At 40.3% G+C, this 20,949-nt stretch overlaps 1 protein-coding gene across 1 annotated transcript; it reads right to left on the bottom strand.

Annotated features, from left to right (window-relative positions):
- Positions 1 to 1,126: 1,126 nt before the first annotated feature.
- On the bottom strand, positions 1,127 to 20,671 carry CCDC83 (coiled-coil domain containing 83). The gene is made up of 10 exons (XM_086616354.1): positions 20,586 to 20,671; positions 16,764 to 16,848; positions 14,558 to 14,726; positions 13,655 to 13,822; positions 10,517 to 10,608; positions 9,272 to 9,340; positions 6,713 to 6,834; positions 5,591 to 5,676; positions 3,099 to 3,280; positions 1,127 to 1,312 (listed from the first exon to the last, which is right to left on the bottom strand). Exons 1-10 carry the CDS (start codon positions 20,669 to 20,671, stop codon positions 1,127 to 1,129), a joined length of 1,245 nt encoding a protein of 414 aa, XP_086472480.1.
- Between the last annotated feature and the right edge of the window lie 278 nt (positions 20,672 to 20,949).

Below are 20,949 nucleotides of genomic sequence, written 5' to 3'. Positions count from 1 at the left end.
AGATATCGCTGTTCCTTGCAGGGGGGTTGGACTAGATGACCTTTGAAGGTCCCTTCCAGCCCTAACCATTCTATGATTCTATGACTCTAACACAAGGGAGATTCCATCTGAGATTAGGGCTCCTACTTTACACGTCTGTTTGTGAGCCTAGTTCCTGAGGAGCTGTACTCAGTGGAGCCTGGAGAACCTTTTGACTCACCTGCAATTGAAGGAGACAGCTGCTGGGCAGGAACATCTGAGCTCACTTGAAAAATGAAAAATGTTTGCACTGAAGGACAAGGTAAGCTGAGACAGTGCACGGATACAGGTTGTTTAAAATGTCTGAGTTTTTTAAAAAGCTTTTTTCCAAACAGCTGATTAACCCATCAAGGGTTTAAATCGGATTATTGAATGCTTTCACAAGTTTCTAAATAGGAAATGCACAGGTCAGAAGCCAACTTGTGCCTGTTGGAAGTAACTGCATTGTGTATTCCTGATAGGATGTCCAGGATGTGCAATGAGAGTGGAAAAAAACCCCACTGAATCAATGCACGAAGATACATGTTCATAGCGACAAGCCACAAACCACAGATAAAGCAGCACACAACATATTAGACCAATTCTAAAAAACCACGTATTTAAGACTTTGATGATTTTTATGCTCTGGTTTGGGGCTTTTTTCAATTAATTTTTGGTTATTTCAGTATATTTAAGTAGGGGTTTTATGGAGGCAGATAAAATACATTCAAATATTCCATTTCTAGCAATAGTTGAATTATGCTTGGATAAATTAGGTTCTGCTTTAGCAGGGTATTAAGTATTTTGTAACGTCTACATTTTATGGCAGCCGACATTTATCCATTCAGCGTCTGATCAAGTGGGAATTCCACATTTGACAGCCTGCAACTGGGGACCACAAAAACGAAATATTAACTCGGATCCTTTATGAGATACATGTGCAGCTACTTGGATTGAGACTTTACTTGGATGAAAAATCTATGTGTAAATTCTGACTCGGGCATTCGAACATAGTTTCCACAAAACCCAGTGCCACACACTCCTTGAAGAACAGAGCAAATATTTAATGAACTGAGAATGTTACATTTCTATGTTGACAGCACAGCTTGTCTATTTTTATTGTCTATTTTTAACCAACCTTTTCTTTAGATAAGGCCTTTATCATCTGAGCTGTGATGCGCCCGTCTGATTTACCAATAATGCCATCTTCTTTCTGGCTCCTGCATGGCATTTCTTCTGGATCTTTATGAATAGGCATGGCTCTTCCAACCACACACATTAGCTTCGTCTCCAGAGGACTCAGTTTTAAGTACTCCTTAAGAAGAAAGAATATTATTCTTCTACAGTTACATAGAAAAGCAGCCATATTAAAAAAAAAAAAAAAAAAGACAAAAAAAAAAAGACAACCAGCCACTTTCCTTTTAAAAGCAAATGTAAAGATGCTGCCCTGGTGTTGCTACATTCGGTAATGTCAGCGTTAATGGGCTTGGTTTACAAGCCAGCGGATCTTAGGAGGCTGCAGCCCTGCTGCCCTCTTCTTTTCCTCTGTGTTTTCATCAGTAACACTTTCTCCACAAACCAAATTCTGCTCCCAAGTTCAGTTCTGTGAGAAGAATTAAACTAATCCAACAGCTCACTACTGCCAAAAGAAAGAGGTCCAAGTTCGGCCATGTGCTTCCACCACGTCTGTGCTGGCTCTGGTCATCTCAAACCTCTCAGTCAATTTGGTTGACTAACCCAACAGAAAACTAATGCAGAAGGAGGAAAAAAGGCAAGCTCCTCTGCTGGGTTAGCGAGTGAACCAGCTACAGAAAAGGCCGATGTGCACCATGGGTTCCCCAAGGGCAGGAGCCGGACTATCCAGCCAAGGCCAGGGAGAGGGAAGAAGAAACCATACAGTGCAACCTCTTGGATCACCTCTATTTAATAAATGATTTCAAGTGTTCAAGGCCAGGCTGGATGAGGCTTTGAGCAACGTGGTGTAGTGGAGGGTGTCCCTGCCCATGGCAGGGGGGTTGGAACTAGATGATCTTTGAGGTCCCTTCCAACCCAACTCATTCTTGTGTGATCTGATCTAGGTGGTTCTGCTCCGGCAGGGGGATTGGACTACATGATCCTCTGAGGTCCCTTCCAACCCTCTGAACACAAGTTCCAGGGTATAAATCAAACTAAGGCCAGATTGCTAGAAGAGTTGTTGATTTTGTTTTGGTTTGGATTTTTTCCAACTCATTGAGTATGTTTGAATAGAATATTCAAGAGGAAATGAACATGATGGAGAAGTGTCTTTGCACAGCGAGCCCTGCAGTCTGTGCCACATCTGTATCATCTTTAATTCACAGTAGAAATCGATGATGTAGGGTAATATATTTTCCAAGAGTAATTAGTTTATTTAGAAATGTATTCAAGTTTTCGTAACTCCAGAGTGTAGTATCAAAGGCAACTAGGAAACATCTTTTTGCAACCTAGGATCGAGGATCTCCTGAAGCAGGTGCCACCACCTCTTTCGAGAATCACGCAAACTCTGCCTATTTACACGTAACCTGTACCTTTCTGTTCTCTCAACCCCTGTATTTTGCACCCAGGAACACCTTCATTTTGGCTTCCTTTTGAAGGAATAAATTACTTGTTGATTATTTAAAGCTACTAAGCAACATAAATTCTAAAGAACCAGCATCCAAGCAAATGAGTCTGCGCCGTACCATAGAAAACTGTCACTAGGTGACATTCAGAAGTCTTTCTAGGGGAAACTGCATCCTGGCGCTCACTTATGCTGATTCCTTGGACACCATTCAGTCACCAGAACAATGTGTCTGGTGCTATCAGAGCTGCCCTAAGGCATTCAGAACATCCACGTGAGGCTGGCCTGTATGGCACAGAACCTATGCCCTTTTGGCCCAGCGTCTGAAGAACAGAGAGTGTCCTCACCATCTCAGATAGTGCTAGATGCCTACGATTAAGCATCTGAGTTGTACACTAGGTAAAAGACATTGGAGTTTTTTCTGCTGTAGCAACGCTGGGAACAGAACGCTCCTGGCAGTAGCTCATGCTCCGCACTGAAATATGTTTGTGTCAGTGAAAGACCCGATTACTTCATCTCATACCTGGAAATCTTTTTCATCTTCGGACAACAAGCTATCAAGAGTTGGAGTGAAATTTTCCCACAGCTCCTCATCGCTGTCTTGGGGCTTCTCATTCTCTGCTTTAGACTGAATCTTTGGAAAGGCTTTTTTTTTCTGACAGGGGACTCTGGCACTTCTGAGGCTTTCATCTCCATCTGTCTTTGCTTTTTAAACAAAAGAACAATGATGTGTATGTAATTGTTAAGCTTTAGTATACAAAATAATTAGTACTTGGTACGAGTACTGCCTGCAATCTTTAATGTGACTTGGCCAGTGCAATGTAAAGAACAGCTTGGTAGGATTTTTAATTGGCAATTCAAGTCAAATGTTGATTTTGCTCACTGATTTTTCTATGTTTATTCATTTATTCCAATTGATTGGAATTTAGAAGTAATGGGTCTGTAGGATGGAGCAGGGGGAAAAATGAGCTTCTATCAGTTCAACTTAAACCCTATATGGCCCTGAATAGTTAAAAAACAGGAAAGGCAGCAGAAACAAGTATAAACTGTTTCTATATCCATGTATGTATCTCTGTATGTACGTATATACAAGTTCCTGAAAAACAGCTCGTCCACTTAAAACTCCCATGAAGAGCTCATATTTGCAGTTGACTGATTTTCAGGATGACAGACAATTCTGGACATGGACTGCCAAGTTATGTGTTTGCCTGGGACAGTGACTTGACCGCAGCTGATTGGAACGAAACCTACTCCTCCCAGTAACAATTGTAATGGCCTAGCAAAGTTAATAGAGCTGAACTGTTCAAAGTAAACATATATCCAAGTCAGAAGTCTTGTTCCACATGTTTGCTGGGGCCTGATAGTTCCAGAAAGGCCCACCTATGGCTGGAACTGACCAGAACTTCAATAGACTTGTTCACATATCTGTAACTGTATGGCTTCAATTTTTGCAACTTCCATCTTTAATTTAATTTTGTCCTTTGTTTCCCCCCTCTTTCTTCTACTCGCACAAAGACATGAAATAAAATGTGTTACTAAGGAATCCATAGAAGCCACCCTAAACAGGTAAGCATGCTCACATGGTCCTTCTTGCCTAATGGTATATCCTTTTCCTGGGCACACCTACCAGAATAGATGGAGATTCAGCCCAAAATTCAGTACCGCTTCCCAAGATTTTCAGTTCAGGCTGAGCTCCATGTAGCTTCATCTGCATTTGCTAGAGAATCATTTATAATTTAACTCCAGAGTATCTCTGTGAGCTGAATGACTGTAAAGTGCATATACACTTCAAGTGAAAGTGAGCGTAGAGTTCAAGAATGTCCTCTCAGGGACAAGATATAATGAAGTTATGATGATATGGATCAGTAAAGAACTGATTAAGATATTAATCATATCTTCATAAAAGATGGACAATCCTGCTAACCACATTCCAGGCTAGCTCTATACAAGTTATTCCATTCAACAATCTAAACATCAACTTCTATTTCTATTCGACAGGCTGGAGAGGTGGGCCCGTGCCAACCTCATAAAGTTCAACCAGGCCAAGTGCAAGGTCCTACATCTGGGTCATGGCAATCCCAGGCACAAATACAGACTGGGCGGAGAATGGATCAAGAGCAGCCCTGAGGAGAAGGACTTGGGAGTACTGGTGGACGAGAAGCTCAATATGAGCCAGCAATGTGCTCTTGCGGCCCAGAAGGCCAACCGCATCCTGGGCTGCATCAAGAGGAGCGTGGCCAGCAGGTCGAGAGAGGTGATTCTCCCCCTCTACTCTGCCCTCGTGAGACCTCACCTGGAGTACTGCGTCCAGTTCTGGAGCCCCCAACATAAGAAGGACATGGACCAGTTGGAGAGGGTCCAGAGGAGGGCCACGAAGATGATAAGAGGGCTGGAGCACCTTTCCTATGAGGACAGGCTGAAAGAGTTGGGGCTGTTCAGCCTGGAGAAGAGGAGGCTCCGGGGTGACCTTATAGCGGTCTTCCAGTACCTCAAGGGGGCCTACAGGAAAGATGGGGAGAGGCTGTTCAGGAGGGCCTGTTGTGATAGGACAAGGGGTAATGGTTTTAAAATAGAGGGAGGTAGATTCAGATTGGATATTAGGAAAAAATTTTTTACCATGAGAGTGGTAGAACACTGGAACAGGTTGCCCAGAGAGGTGGTGGATGCTCCATCCCTGGAGACATTCAAGGCCAGGTTGGACGAAGCCCTGAGCAACCTGATCTAGTTAGAGATATCCCTGTTCCTTGCAGGGGGGTTGGACTAGATGACCTTTGAAGGTCCCTTCCAGCTCTAACCATTCTATGATTCTATGATTCTATTTTAAAACCATATTACAGGTAGATTGTAGTTTTGCCTTCTTAACATGAGTCTATCATTGCTGTGGTGGCTGCAACCAACTGGGAAATCAAGTGTTCACCATGTCAGACAGGCAGTTTGATAAAAATTTCAGAAATAAAAAGTATGTAAATGTTCAGTAACTTCACAGTTCTTATAAGCTGCTGGCATGTGTGTTACCTGCATGCTCTCTACACTTTGCTTCTTTCATTTCATCCTTAGCAAATTCATCTTGCAAGCCAGCTGCCTGGGTAAGACACAAATGCCTATGAAATTAAAAAGATAAAGTTAAACTCATATTAGAGGTCTGAATTTCCTCTCTAAATGGTCCTGAGCAATCTTTTGGGGTGGGGAGAAGGACATCCTTTCTGAAAGGCATTTGCTGCTTAACCATAAATGCAGAATAGCGCAATGGTTTAAAAATGTAACGGAGGCAGCCAGGTAGCTTAGTGGCTCATAAGCTGCTCTTTTTTATTCTTCGTGCCTAAGTTCGACTGTGTTCATGAGACTAAAAGAAAACAAATGTTATAGGCTCCAACCGGTCCAAGACTCAAACCACAACTGGCAGCTCCTACTTAAAAGCAGTCCAAAGTTTGGAAAGGAGAGAAAAATGGTCATTTCTTAAGACTTGGAATTTTTTTATGCAATATGGCCAAAATCACTGAGCTGGAACTGGAAAATGAAGACAGATCATCCCTATTGTTACATTGTACTTTTGATACCATTAGTGTCGACATTTTGCAGCTAAATTAATCTTTCTCTAGGGAACAAGTTAAATAATTTCAGTATAAAATAAACTAATACTACAGTCATCTCTACAGACAGACCTATCCCAAGGCCTCTTCCTTACTCAGTAAGGTCATCAGTTTCACTTGAGATTGCAAAACCCCATATATTTGCATATTAATCTTCACATCCTTAAACATTTTGTCAACAGTAAAGGAAAAATCTACTACTCAGCACTTGGTCTAAGAAGTCAAGTCTGAGAAAATTACAACAGAAGGAAACTATTTCCAAGCCCCAGTGGTATCCCCACTAAAAGAAAATGAGTGTCACTAGGTCTTCATAGATTATTAAAGAACCCAATTTCTTCCCTGAATTTTGGTATTTAGGAGGTTACAATGTCACTGTCATCCTTCGGAGATAGAAGTCTCACATATACTCAGTCAAATCCTGCCTCCTCTCAACTAGGAAACTACCTTGGCTTTGTTGTGGGAGAGCCCAAACAGCTCTAGACTCAGAAGGTGGCATTGTCTTTTTAAAAAAATAATCACTTTTGAATCTGTAAAGGCATCATTTTACCTGCGTTCTCTCAGAATCTGAAGTCTGCTATCAATCAGTTTTTTCACTAAACTGGTATTTTCTTCTTCCAGGAGCTGAATAGAGGCTTTCAAATCACTTATTTCCTTTTGGTATATCTTAACCTTTTGACAATCAAAAAAAAAAAAAAAAAAGATCATCTTTCTTCAAAAGACTATACTCATTTTTGGGAAGCTTTCATAGTAACTCTCTTAATAGCACATACCTAGAAAGAACGCAGCTGTATCAGCAAGACTGCACATTGGGTGGAGAAACATGTGACACATTTTCAGGCAAAGGGAAGACTTCTCTGGTTCTTTCCCACCTTTATTGGAACCCTTTACTGGCACAACTCTCTCAGTCACAGCCACACCTTTGGGCTATGCAACCCTGGTAGCAAAACCTTCTCATGTAGGCAAACAGTCCGACAGACAGAAGCTCTGGAATTTTCCTATTTTGCTTTCACACCAGAGCTTCCAAGAGAAAAACCTTCTTTGCAGAGTGAAGTTCAGGCTCTTGCTCAGCAAGTGGTGCTGTTCTAATTCCTGCCTATCCCCAAAACCTTCTCACCCAGAATTAGTGAAGCTTTCAGTCCCAGTTTGCTGACATTGGCTACAGCCCAGGCTCTACTTTCTTTTGGACTGGGAATCATCCCGCATCGCGATGAAGTTATATTAACCAAAGGATACCAGTTATTCAGTTCCCACAATCATTCTCACTTTTCCTGAAGTACGAGCAAGTTCCTACCCCTTCACTGGGAAGTACTATGGGATGGATACCTTCCCAGACATCTTGGCCATACGTACATGTTTAAAAACAGTACCTAGTGAACTGAATGCATCTGTTCGCACCAAAGTGACATTAACCCAGCTACAATCATCCAAATTTGCAGTTAAAAACTAGTTCTCGTTTCTCTCAGGGATTAAAAAAGGTGAAAATGACAGGACATTAACCAGTAACAGGATGTGGCTTGGCTCGACGAGGCGATGCAGCTTTGCACCATCTTAGTGCGACACAGTAACCATGGAAAAATGTGACTGAAGAAGCCAAATCTGTTCAAATTTGGAGGTAAATAGTTTAGGACTGGTTTGGTAAGTCATTTTTCAGTTCAGTGGCCAAAATGAGAAAAATTATAAAATTTGAACCAGGACAAAACTGAAATTTTTTATTTATCTCCCCAAAAGAAAGTACTGGAAGAGCCTGTCAGCTATATATAAACATCAGCCTGAAAGAAAATATTTCATCTGTGTAAGAAAAGCAGAGAAAATGAATGGGTGAATTCAGAGGACTGGAGAAGTCAGTGATAATAGTTTTGTTTTCCTCAATAATTCAAAGCACTAATTCATAACCTAAGAAACTTCTAGTTGAGAGGAAAGAAGTCCAAATCCCTCAACTCTGAGGTGAGGGCCTGTCAGGACGTAAGAGTACTCCAAAGTGGATCTCCCTTATTGACACTGCCTAATGTGTGTGAAATTTGTTAAGTGTTCGGTGAGACAGGGAATTGGGAAGGGAATTCATGCTCATTCAGTGACAGGATGTATAGATTGGAGCTCCTGTTTGCTTGTACAGATTAAAACATTCTTTCCTATTGACCCCTACTTCATTGCCTCAGAAGCTGTGGTTTGGACACCCTCCCTGGAAAGTTAAAATTTTATTCTCAGAGCTCATTAAGGGGAAGAAGGAAAGCCGTATTCCTGCATACTGGCAAGTATCTTAAACTGGTAATTAAAATGGAGAAACCTCTGCCAGGTTTGTTGATGTGGCACCGAAAAAGAATAAGTTCATTTATTAATTTCCCAAAAAGTTTTGCTAAGTTCTTAAACTGTGAGGTTGTAAAGGTGGGAAAGGGTTTTTCCTCTCTCCAAAATCTCTTGCTTAGATTTCATCACAACAAAGAACCTGTATTGATTGGAACAAATACAATCAAACTTTCACCATGGAGCGATCAGTTTCCTGTATTTGGCTCACAAAAAGTTTTTTATTGACCAGAAAAATTACAACTGTCTAATACATAGCTCTAAATTAAAGGACAGTATAAAAGCTATCAAGCAATCAATTACAACTATATAAGATTTTTATTTTCCTTTCTTCAGTGTACTAATCTCTAGGGCTTTATTATCTCCCATTTAAAGCTGTCTCAAACCCTTTCTCCAAAAATGTTTCCAACATCCATTCCTATTTTCTTCCAATAAAGCAACACTAGAACTTTAATGCAATTCAAAAGTACCTTTCAGATACTTACATGATTGAGCCTTTACCCTATGTAGTATCCCAGCCTCCATAGATATAAATACTTTGTTGTACAGAACGTTGTAGTCCATCCTATAACTGCTTGGGCAGGAAAAGGGGTCCTTCATTTATGAAACTAGATGTTCACCTTTTAACTTTATTCACCACATACGCTGTTTGCTACTCAGGATTGCAGATTAATTGCAGGAAAATTGCTCTCCTTTTCCTGTGAAAATCTACAGAGGCCCGTCACTGGAAGCAGTTATGACTGTAGGCCATGGTGTTTCAAACCTGAACTACCACGATAAACTGTACACAAAGTGATCCTCTTACCTCTTCTTTTAGCCATTCGTCCTCTTCAATTTCTCTGCGACAGTTTTTGTCTAAGTATCTTACAGCATTCTGAGAAAACACAATTTAAGATGGTCTCTTCTGAAAGCAGGACTTTGACAGTGCTGCATACTATAAAGAACCTTCTGGTGTTTAGCAGGAAATAATTAAGAAACATCCACACAACAGACTGTAGCATCCCCTGAGGGATTACAAGGGTTTTAGTCCACAAGGCCAGCTGTTTTTTCTCCATCATGCTGCCGAGTGCAGTTTACATGTCAAGCAGTTTACCAATATTTTATAATTCCCCATGTTAAAATAAGACATTTCCTTTTTGCCTGACAAGTTCTGCTATATTCCCACTACTGCTCAAACCTTCCTGTTTTCAGGAAATCAAACCTTTAGGTGTTAAAAAACCCAAGCAAAATCACAAATGAGGCAGTACTGATCTGTGGCAAGTGACTTAAACCTGTAGAGGTCTATGCTAATGAACCAAGGCTACAAGTATAGTGGGAAGTGGAAAGCAACAACTGGGAGGGAGGCAGCATTTGCAGATCACCATAAACACACTCCTTTGGATTATGTTCTCACACGACTGAATATTCCAGCACTGAAGTCAGTGAATTTAAATACCTATTGGGCCCAACTGGTGATTCGTACAGACGTACGCTTTGCATTTCATGAGTGTAAGAAGTCGTCATCATAAATACTTTGTAAATCACGTTTGCAAATCAGAGCTGGCAGATATGACCAAAAATCTGTGTTTCAATAAGCCTGTGTTTTACTGTAGACTGTGCTATTTTGGCATTCTAAAAATGTTGTAATTTAAAAGTACAAAACCACCTTTTTTCTTTTTTTTTTTTCAAATTGATGAATATTTCCATGCAGACAACCTCTTAGTGTGATACTGTTTTTTGAAGTCTGTGCAAACATCAAAATTGAGGTCACAGCAAAAGTGACACGTTCTTGGACAAGTCATATCAGTGCATGGTGCCCCAGTTTTCCATACCTCGTTTGCAAAATGCCTTCACATCTACTCATTGTTAGTCTGATGTAAAAAAAAAAAAAAAGTACGTGTCTATAACAATAACCAATGCCATGTTTAGTAAGAAGATTTACAATTTGTTTTACTGTCAATTTATTAGAAAAGGTCTAAGTCTTAATTCAAGTTACAATAATTATTAATGCAGAGTACATGAATCCTAACTATGACGCAGTTAGCACTTTTAAAAAAGGAAGAAGGAATACCTCAGGAGCCTGTTCCTTACTTAACTTGATGTGCGTCTCAATCAGTCTGTCATTTTCTTCTTTCACTGCTTTCAAAGCATTTCTATAATGTTCTTCAAAACAAAACAAAACAAAACAAAAAGAAAATCAGAAATCATCATTTGACTTCAATTTATCCTGACAACAAAAAGAAAATTGGCATGTTGTTCCTAAGCTGGAACTTAGCAGCCAGCATCACATGCATAGATGCTCCTCAGAAAAGGATTCAAACCTCCTTCTCCATAGAACTTGTTCTCTTAAACCCAAAGGACAGAAATGTTAACTACCAAACTAGAAATCTGAAGTGGCTTACGCATTTCTGTTGGCAACTACAACAGCTGAGCAATTCACTGCTCATTGAGCACCGAGGTGAGCAACTGTCTGCTAAAATATTGGTATTTTAACACTAAATTTTATCTCTGTGAATAGCAGAGCTCCTGGAGTCACGTGAGAGGTTTGCTTAGAAAACTTATTTTTTACCTAGAGAAGTATATTGGATCATCTTACACACACGGCGTTGTTTCAGACAGTTATTCTACAGAGCCTAAACAATCTTCTGACATATCTAAGCCTTCCAGGGGTTTCTAATTCAGCAACAGGACAAAATGGAGAATACGGCGATTGCCTCCAAAAGGAGTGGGTTAGCAAGAACCTTATTAAGTTCAGCAAGGACAAGTATAAGGTCTTGCACCTGGGAAACACAATCCAGGAGTGCAGCCCAGGCTGCGATCTACCTGGCTGGGCAACAGCTCTGTGGAAAGAGACCTGGGGGTCCTGGTGGACAACAAGCTCAAGAGGACTGAACAGTGTGCTGCTGTGGCAAAGAAAGCCAACAGGATGCTGGGTGGCATCAACAAGGGCATCACCAGCAGAGATAAAGAAGTCATTACCCTACTCTATTCAGTCCTTGTCAGGACTGTGTTCAGTTTTGGTCCCTGCTATACAAAAAAGAGGAGGACAGGCTCAAGATGGTCCAGAGAAGGGCCCCACAGATGATCAAAGGACTGGGAAGGCTGCCATATGAGGAAAGGCTGAGAGAACTGGATTTATTCAGCCTTGAGTAAAGAAGGTTTAGGGGAGACCTTATCACCATGTCCCACTATCTAAAGGGTGGCTGCAAAGAAGATGGAAACTCCCTTTTCACAAGGAATCACATGGGAAATTTTTCACAGTAAGAACAATCAGCCATTGGAATAATCTCCCCAGGGAAGCGGATTCCTCAGCATTGGACACTTTTAAGATTCAGCTGGGCAGGGTGCTGGGCCATTTTGTTGGTTGAAGAAAGGTTGAACCAGATGATCCTTGAGGTCCTTTCCAACCTGGTATTCTATAATTCTATAATGATGATTCTTCTTTTCATTCTTTCAAACAGATAAACAACCTGAGTTGTACTGGGAGAATGAAGACAAGGAGGAACTGTTCAGACATACTTACTGTTTCTAAGAGGGCTATTTTCCATAACTCTCTCACTGCTAAACAGTTTTCCCCACACCTCACATAAGTGTATGGCTTTTTTTCTTCCTCTCCCCTTCAGCAATTTTGTTTAAAATGTCATCTCCAGACCACATGAGCTGTGCCAGCATCAAGCCCTTCAGTGGTACCTACAGAGACAGAAACCTCTTCACCTGTGCTTATTCCCTAAGCCTGTTACACACTCGAGGAGTGAACAAGCCCAATTTGCTGCTGCATCACTCTGGAAACTTGTTAGATTTTTTTTTTTTGGTAGGATAGAAGACTGTACTCCCCAGCCACTTCATAAGTTCAGTTTTAGGAAGCTGAATAAAAGAGTATGCTAACATCCAGTACTGGCAGCATCATTTTGCAGTATGCTAATTAGGTAACTGCTATAGGTACCTCTGTTACAGTCTTTCTATAAATACACTTCCATTTGACTACAAATTTTTGGCTCTGTACCCTGTGACATGCAGGAGGTCAGGCTGAACGCTCCTACTGGCTCATTCTGGCCTTCTATATAAAAGCCCATTCTCTTTTTCACTTCATATAGCAGCAGCTGTATAGCAAAGTTTTAAACTGCCTAAGAACACGGGAAATGCGTAACGAAGAATACTAACCTCTGCTGAACACAGAGATGGATATCTGACAAGCTACCTGGCGCTGCAGAAAACACAGTGAAGATCTTAATTGTGATAAAATATGTTTCAAGAAACAAAAAGATAGCTAGCTGGCTCTTATCCACAGTAGTTGATGCCTGGTAATGGTTGGCACAGAATATACAGAGACCCTTAGAGCAGTGTCACTGCCTGTCACTACCAGCTGCTTGGCTGCGGCCATGCATACTGAAAAGGGCATAAAGGAAGAAAACCAGGACATCCTTCTCCTGTTAGAAGCATGGGTTGTGTAACAGCAAAATATTTAAATGATTTAAAAATAATGCAGTAGTAAAGAAATCTTTGTAAAGCATTCAGCACCAGAATACATAAGCTCTCAAATTAATTCCACTGTTGTGTCAGTATTGAAACGGTTCCCAGTATTTGTGTATGTCTGTACTGGCAATTTTGCAGGGCCTCACACACGAGACTATGCAACTGGGAGGCAAAGCTCAGGCCACTAGCTAAACAGCTCCCTCTACTTCTGCATTTAAACCACTATGATCAACTCAAAACACTTTTGTGTTGCAAGAATGAGCTCATACTACTTTCCTGTCAAGGGAGTTTTCAACATGTGAAGCACTTGAAGCATGATGAGGAGCACCAAGAGAGGAGTCACCATTTTCCAGTATGACTGCTAAGGGAGACCTGTGTGTAGGCGACCTAAATACATGTAGGCTTATTTTTAGAATACCGCTGTCCTTCACAACAACATTTTTTTACAGACAGGTTGCATATTTTACAATAAAATCACCAGAAAACAAGGTTATCAGTTTCTTTAAGTGCTCATAATTTCTGCAACTTCATGAAATTTTTAATCACGGGACTTTCATGGAATTAGAGAGAGAGTTCTTCCACTTTATAGGATTATGCGGTCTAGTTTAGGTGCACTGTCTTGCAAAAGCTGACATAAGTTACTATAACTTGACATGAAATTAAATTTATAATTTAATTCCCAGAAGTAATGCAGAAAGAGCTTGCAAGACTTGCATTACTTTAGCTGTAAACTGACCTGTAGCCCTCTGAAGATTATCTTTGACTTCCTTGATGTCTTTTTCCAGATTCATAATCTTGTTGGCCTCTGTTTTACTAATTACATTTATGTACTCCAACCAGTAATCCCTCTCACTCTGCTTTACTGAAAGTCTTTGGTCAGTTTCTTCAATCTGGGAGTGCAGATCTATTAAAGTAAGAACGTCAGAAGACAAGTTCATTACCAATTTCTTGAACCGATAGTTCATAATTCCTATGACTTCATCAAATTCTTTAATGAAGGCACTTTCACTGGGATTGCACAAAGAAGGCTGATTCTTCTACACGACAATACATTATGACACTATGGCCTTACATACTGTCAAGGGCCACTATCACTGTTGAAAACAGCTCGATCTTATTCTGCCAAGGAGAGACAGCAGTTCTCACTGCAGTGCTGTAACCAAAGACACATGTGACTTCACTCCCGCTGGGAATCACAGGGATGGCAGCCAGAACTTTCAGCAATCAAAACTGCTCATTTTTGCTGCCATGAATAATTTTTTTTTATCTTTCCTTGGAGCCAGTGCATAGGGCTTCCATGAGTTTCAACTTAATGGAAAATATGACGCCTCTGCTCTTGCACAGTAATATACATGACATGGAAGGAACAAAACAGAGTCTAATATACAGGATCTGTTTCTATAAAAGACTCAATTCTTTTGAATTTTAACTCAACTTAACTAACAGATGTACTTATAAGCCTTCCACAATCTCGTACCACATTTAGAGAGCTTAAGTTTGGGGATGAAAAGCTTTATGCTTTTTATATAACAAGGAAGTTGAATCTTTAAAACCTTCATTTAAAATGAAAAAAAAAATAAAAATTACTTAATCCTAACTTTATAAACTGCAAATCACACTTCCACAACTCACAACATACCTTTCAGAAGTTGTTCTTTGTCCTTAACATACTGCCATAATTCTTTCAGTGACTCTTCCACATCATCCCTAGTTACAACCTCTTTTTCATCTTGTTCTTTCTCCTCGTCTTCTATTTGTCCTAGTATGTACCTGACGTGTGCCTGCTGTTCTTCCTTCAGAAGGTCATTCTATGAAAGAACAGAGGAAAAGGGATGTATTAAAACATTTTCAAATTAGTTCTCAAAGTCACAAACCTAAGCAATGAAGAAAAGTAAAATCTGACCTAGTGCCAAGATGCACTGCAAAAACACTCAGCTAAACACCTGTTCTCCATATTCAAAAAGGATGGAGTGGAAGAGAGAGTCTGCAAGTCTCAGAAGTTTCTCAGTAACTTTTATTTTATTTAATAAATAAAATTCTCAGTGACTTCAAGACCATTACAAGGGAATGAGAGTCAAATGACTGCTGTGCTCTAGTTGGAGCAGGACATGAATAGTCCTTCATTGCCTGGAAAGAAAGTTCCTTGTGAGTCGATTTAATAATAAAAATATTTATTGGTAGGAGTAATTCACTTCAACATTCTTCATGACAATTTACCACCTTCCTGTAGCAATGACAGACAATCAGGTCACTTGTACATAATCACAGTAGAGTCTTGTCAGAACTGGAATTGGAACTTCTTACACCTACTGACTCCACAACTGTGGTTATATCCCCTTGCCATGACCCTTTTCAGTGACACTCAAATTATTTGAAATTGCTGATGGTGTAACATTTGCTCCCAAAGGATAGCATAAAGGAGCAAATAACCATACCAGCCAAACTGAAACAGTAACCGTGCAGTAGAGAGTCTCAAACATTCCCTGCTTCTAAAAGAATTAACTTTAAACCACTCAGAAACATTAAGCAGAAAATAAAGAAAGGAGCTCAAAGAACAGTCAAAACATGGGTGAATTAAACAAATAGCACTTCAAGCATGCCCTGAAGTACCTTGCACAGGCTAAAATACGAAGGAGTCCTTGAGAGAGTATGACCTAGCAGCAAATTGGGGGAATAATCATGAGAGACTTCAGATGTCTGCAGAGAGAAAAGCCAAATGCCGCTTCCACTGATAGTTAAGGCCACCAATGAAACACAATCCAGACTTCAAGACTGAAAGAAACACCAAGGAAAGCTAAACAGATGGATACTTACAAAAACAGCACAAGGATCAGGCATGGGAAGGACAGAGAGACATTGTTTCACTGCCATAGCAAGTGCAGGCTGCAACATCGTTTAACCACATGATCCAGTTCAAGGATTTTTCAGGGATTTGAATTCATTGAATTCACCAACTCTAACCATTCTATGATTCTATGATTCCGTTAGGCGACTGTATATATATCCACTTCCAAAGTTCACTGCCATCTCAGTCACCAGATGCCATATGCATTCTTTATGCATGGTTCTTGAAAGCATCACGCAGCTGTGATCAGTAGTTACATAACTTTGTTTCTAAAGGCTACTCAAAATAACTCTTAATTCACAGGAAAGTGATTCTTCATCCAGCAGTGCTAAAAATTGCACCTAGACAATCATGTGACGCTCTTTCTTCTTTATTAACTTTCCATTGTAACGAAGTTTGCCGGAATAACGAAACTCTCATGGATACCTGTGCAATTCCATTACCTCAGAAGTGAATCAAAGAAGGCCCGTGAGTCTCTTGGTTAGATCTGCTAATACTACTGACAAGAACGAAGGTAAAATCGTTTATTCTTGGTGCGCTGAAAGCGCATTCTTGATTTCCTCGAGGAATATTCGCAGGGTTGTTTAAAAAGGCACATCTGAACGCAGCGAAGTTACCTGCTGAGAGGGGGTTTGCTGTCCTGTGTCTGGGGCAGAGCGAGGTTAGATACTCAGGTGGTTCCTGAGGACCTGATGTGCATTGGAGAACACCTTCACTGAATTCCCTTTACCTTACTGCTGTGTCAAATTCTGCAGTATGCTATTCCTGCAGCAAGTTTGTTGCATAGTTATATTTAGGACACTTTATGTCACATTTAGTTCAGGCAATAACTTTTGGGCACTTGGTGACTCACTAACTCTAGTTTCCTTGACTGTAAGAAACTCAACTGCAATGAGTAGTTATAGTAAAGGTAGTATTTGGATTGAAAGAATAAAATTGAATCTGTGAGTTAAAATAGCACATATGAAATGTGTTGGGAGAACGAGGCACGGTCACTTACTCTTTCACGATAGTCTCTGTTCTTTTTTTCCACTTGTTTCAGATCAAACAAAACTTGGTCAATTGCTGCTTCTTTTGTCTCAATTCTGTGGAGAAAGAGTAGAGGAAAAGAAGTTCTTACAAAAACTGAAGAGAGGAATGTTGTTTAAGCTAGATTAGATGTAAATGCTACTTAATTGTGTTTGGTTTGGGTTTTTTTTTGTTGTGGGTTGTTTTGTTTTTTTGGGGGGATCACAGTGCTAGATTAATTTGGGTAGATACCACTGTCCACTTACTACACATAAAACCAAATATTTCCCATATACATAGAATCATAGAATGGTTAGGGTTGGAAGGGACCTCAAAGATCATCTAGTTCCAACCCCTCTGCCATGGGCAGGGACACGCTCCACAACACCAGGTTGCCCAAAGCCTCATCCAACCTGGCCTTGAACACTTCCAGGAATGGGGCAGCCACAACTTCTCTGGGCAACCTGTTCCAGTGCCTCACCACCCTCTGAGTGAAAAATTTCTTCCTTATATCTAATCAAAATCTCCCCTCTTTCAGTTTAAATCCATTGCCCCTTGTCCTATCACTACATACCCTTACAAAAATCTGAACCTTCATAAAAATTTGGATCTCATATTCCTACTGAGAAACTGACACCCTGATTACACTGTTCCTTTGTAGCCACTAGAGAGGATTGAGCTGGTTTATTCCTTTCTGGCCGTGGCTTAGCTGACCTACTGCACAGCTCTCTTTTAGTACAAGATTATTTGTGCTCCAGAAATATTTATTACTCACCACTCACTACAGAGGAAGCCTATGCAACTCACTCAGACATAAGTCAGACGAATCCCAAACTGGAGAACTAAGAAGAATTCAATTCTTCTGAAAATGTGGTTTGTTGAGCTTCATAAACTGCATTTGCACACCAAGAACTTGTCAGCCTTTGGGAAGCACTAAGGGAATAGGGACTGCAGCCTGAGCAATTTCCTTCAAGTATGGTTCTGCATTTTTGGCAAAGAACTAGCTCACTGCTTTCACCAATTTCATGGATTACTTGTTGTCCTTTTTGCCACAGCTGTAAAATAAGCATATTTTTCGGGTGTTCTCCCTTCTAAAATGAGAAACACTGGGTTGCAAATGGTGTCTGTTCACAAAGTTCTCTGTAATCTTCCTCTCTTTCTGGAATTCATTTACCATACAGCGCAATAAAGGCAAGTATCACAATGATTACAATAGCTTTTACTGTTTCAACAGCTATTGTTCGTTGGGTTGTTGTTTTGGGTGGGTTTTTCGCCTCTCCCTACTGTATTAAGTTGTTTTAAAAGAAGATTCTTTTTTTCCTGGCTAAGTTTAGATTACTCACTCGTGTAAATTGACAGTTACCAGGTTTGCGCCCTCTGGTGTCAGCACGCTCCAAGGTATTTTTCAGATTTTCTGTTAAGTACAAGGATATTAGAGAGGCTGGAACAGAGATATAGTGGTACGGTGGTGACAGCTATAGCAAAAATATCTCACTTATTAGACAGAGGTGACAGCTTGGCCACATGCTGTGACCTCCTAAATCACCTGCCATTTCAAACCATTTCTGTATTTTGAATACTGATGGTGATCTTAATTTCTGCTACTTCAAGATTTTCCATGAAGCGGTAATCTGTATCTGTCACTTTGTTAACGTCAAAAATTTATATGAGTAAAATTTGTTATGTTGCCTGCTACATATCATAGAATCATAGAATGGTTTGAGTTGGAAGCGACCTCAAAGATCATCTAGTTCCAACCCCACTGCCATGGGCAGGGAAACCCTCCACTACACCAGGTTGCCCAAAGCCTCATCCAACCTGGCCTTGAACACCTCCAGGGATGGGGCATCCACAACTTCTCTGGGCAACCTGTTCCAGTACCTCACCACCAGAGGTATATCAGAACTCTCCTCTTTAGATTATTTTTCTATGGTATTTGTCAGATTCAAGAAGTTACAAAATAGCTAAATTGGTGATTCCTTTGATACTATTTTTCTCAGCTCTGCATACTAGGTTTCATCTGGATGATTTCATCCTCTAGAAACAACATTCCTCTCCAGTACCATGACAGTTTTATCAGTCATCTACAGGATGTTACTGGGGCAAGCAAGTAATTTATGGGATTGTTGCTCCTAACCAATCCTGAACCACAAAACTGTACTGAAAATGTAAAATAGCAAACCGGCTATGAACAGGAACTGTTCTTCAATGTACAGAAGAAAAAGTAGGAATAAATAAAAGAATTAAATAAACACTACATGCTTGACAAATGCTGAAGTGGAATGTGACAGATTAACATGTATGATTGTGCTGCTTTGTTCAATCAAGTGGTACAGAGAAGTTATAGATTACAGGGGTGAGGAGAGAGAGGGAAAGAGAGAGCAAGAGGGAGAGAAAGGAGAGAAGGAGAAAGATAAAGACAGAAAGAAAAATACTTTTCTTCCCTTTTTCCCCTACTGTTTCTGGAGAAAATAAATGCCCTGTGTCAGTAAAGCACACATTTCAGTGGAAGGCTCTTCAGATAAGCGAGTCATTTGCTTGGATATCTGAGTATGCATAACAATATTTTACCAGAAAGTGTTTTTCGTTTTTTGGGTTTTTGTTTTGTTTTGGTTTGTTTTTTTGTTCTTGGTTTTGTTTTGTTTTGTTTTCTTCCTCAGCCTAGTAATACAGTTTGCTTATCTCTTAGCAAAATAGATGGGTTGGTGTGTTGACTTTTTGGATTGTATTTAATTGTGATATGATTCAGCTAAATCTGGCCTGTTTCTCTATGGAAACTTGTACTACGTTTATTGTAAAATGAAACAGAAAATCCCACATAAACCCTGTAAACTCCTTCAGATGTCACTAGAACTGTATGTGGTTGCTCTTCGGTTTGCTTACCCCGCTTTTCATTTCTACAGCAAGGCACTGCTCCTTGCTCCCTAAATGCTGCTAACTGTTGAATACTGGATGCTGTCGAGGTTTTTCCGTCTCGATTTCTGTTTCTTTGATAAAAGTCACAGAGCTTAATTTTTCTCCTTTCATTCACCTCCTCAAGAGACTGGAGATGGAATAAATTGGACTATTTTGTAACTACTTCAGCTATTGCCCTCTTAGCTCTTATTTTTCTCTGCTTGATTTTAAGAGACTTTTAAGTTATCCCTCCATTATTTTCAAAACAAAACACTTTCTTTTGTGTTTTGTTTTCTCAGCTGCACCAAGGGAGCAAACTGTAGGTCTTGAGGTTCTGACTGGTGACTACATACCTCTGTGAACACCAAGGAATCCTGAAAAACATAGATTCATAGATTCATAGATTTCTAGGTTGGAAAAGACCTCAGAGATCATCGAGTCCAACCGTCCCTAATCCCCATTAAACCATATCCCTAGGTAGATCATCCACCCTATTCTTAAACACATCCAGGGATGGGGACTCAACAACTTCCCTGGGCAGCCTATTCCAGTGGCTGACAACCCTTTCAGAGAAGAAATACTTCCTAACATCCAACCTGAATCTCCCCTGACTAAGCTTGTACCCATTTCCTCTTGTTCTGTCACCAATCACTAATGTAAAGAGCCCTTCCCCCACCTCCCCACCATCTTTTCTCAAGTATTTGTAGGCTGTAATCAGGTCTCCCCTCAGCCTCCTCTTCTCCAGGCTGAACAGCCCCAACTCCCTCAGCCGTTCCTCATAAGTTTTATTTTCCAGCCCCTTGACCAGTTTAGTCGCCCTTCTCTGGACTCGCTCCAGAATTGAGTAAGTTGTCTTTGTTGGCTGCTTTATCCATTCACATATTCTATATGAGTGAAAAGTTAAAGATATTAAACCTACTGAAATTCTAGTAAGGCTTCTGGGAAAGCTGATTCAGGTTCTGTAAGTTGCTCTTCTGGTTTCTCCTCTTCCTTCTTCTCTTCCATGCTTTTTATTGTACTTGTGCTAGAAGATAGATCTAAAGGGAGGAAAAGGCCAGCAGAAAAGAAGGAAAAATAAACAAATAAAAAAAGAGAGAGAAATTAATAATTTACAAAATGTCATGCTGTCACCAGCCTTTGTCACTCGTTACAAGTTCCTAACAGTTCTGAAATAAAGCAAGGGTTTTTTTTAAAAAAAACAATAATCTTGCCCAGGGTGTCACTTAGGCCCATGGTTTTGGGACATCCTAAAATGTTGTCATGAGTAAAGATACATTTGTGAA

The sequence above is a fragment of the Tauraco erythrolophus genome, chromosome 1, assembly GCF_009769465.1.
Source record: "Tauraco erythrolophus isolate bTauEry1 chromosome 1, bTauEry1.pri, whole genome shotgun sequence".
Lineage (NCBI taxonomy): Eukaryota > Metazoa > Chordata > Aves > Musophagiformes > Musophagidae > Tauraco > Tauraco erythrolophus.
This window is presented reverse-complemented; position numbering and strand designations above follow the sequence as displayed.

What these genes read in the sequence shown, in the direction of transcription:
- CCDC83 (XM_086616354.1), bottom strand. Translation starts at nt 20,671, where the DNA reads ATGGAAGAGAAGAAGGAAGAGGAGAAACCAGAAGAGCAACTTACAGAA. An exon ending in CAGATTCTGAGAGAACGCAG is followed by an intron (nt 5,677 to 6,712) that starts GTAAAATGATGC and finishes TTAATTTCATAG; the next exon opens with GCATTTGTGTCTTACCCAGG. An exon ending in AAGATGAAAAAGATTTCCAG is followed by an intron (nt 1,313 to 3,098) that starts GTATGAGATGAA and finishes TTTCTTCTTAAG; the next exon opens with GAGTACTTAAAACTGAGTCC.